The sequence below is a fragment of the Buceros rhinoceros genome, unplaced genomic scaffold, assembly GCF_000710305.1.
Source record: "Buceros rhinoceros silvestris isolate BGI_N320 unplaced genomic scaffold, ASM71030v1 scaffold36510, whole genome shotgun sequence".
Classification (NCBI taxonomy): domain Eukaryota; kingdom Metazoa; phylum Chordata; class Aves; order Bucerotiformes; family Bucerotidae; genus Buceros; species Buceros rhinoceros.
In genome coordinates this window covers 1,824-2,234 of record NW_010390771.1, presented here as the reverse complement: position 1 = coordinate 2,234, position 411 = coordinate 1,824, and the positions used below count along the sequence as shown (strand labels likewise).

General features: G+C 64.5%; 1 protein-coding gene across 1 annotated transcript in view; it reads left to right on the top strand.

Moving 5' to 3' along the window:
* Window positions 1-411, top strand: part of LOC104496028 (protein Wnt-4) — a gene marked incomplete at its 5' end in the record, with an annotated part of 2,113 nt that overhangs the window by 495 nt on the left and 1,207 nt on the right. Inside the window, one exon of the mRNA XM_010139091.1 lies at window positions 140-282. Coding sequence (XP_010137393.1) covers window positions 140-282 — 143 coding nt within the window. The remainder of the gene's footprint in view (window positions 1-139; window positions 283-411) is intronic.

Genomic DNA, 411 nt, shown 5'->3' with positions numbered 1-411 from the left:
GGCCGCATCCCCCAGCTGGCCCAGCCCCGGGGGCAGCCCAGCCTAGTGGGCGGCAAGAAGGGGATGGGTCAGCAAGAGCAGGGCTGGGGAGGACGAGGAGCGCAGGCTGGCTCTGTCTCACCTGTGCTCTCCGCCTCAGGCTTCCAGTGGTCCGGCTGCTCTGACAACATCGCCTACGGCGTGGCCTTCTCACAGTCTTTCGTCGATGTCCGGGAGAGGAGCAAAGGGGCCTCTTCCAACAGAGCATTAATGAACCTCCACAACAACGAGGCAGGGAGGAAGGTAATGGTGAGGGGGAAACCTGGGAAGCTGGTGTGGCTCTGCAGCATCCTAACCGGGCACTGCAGCATCCCAGCCGGGCACTGCAGCATCCCAGCCGGGCTCTGCATCACCCAGCCGGGCTATGCCGAC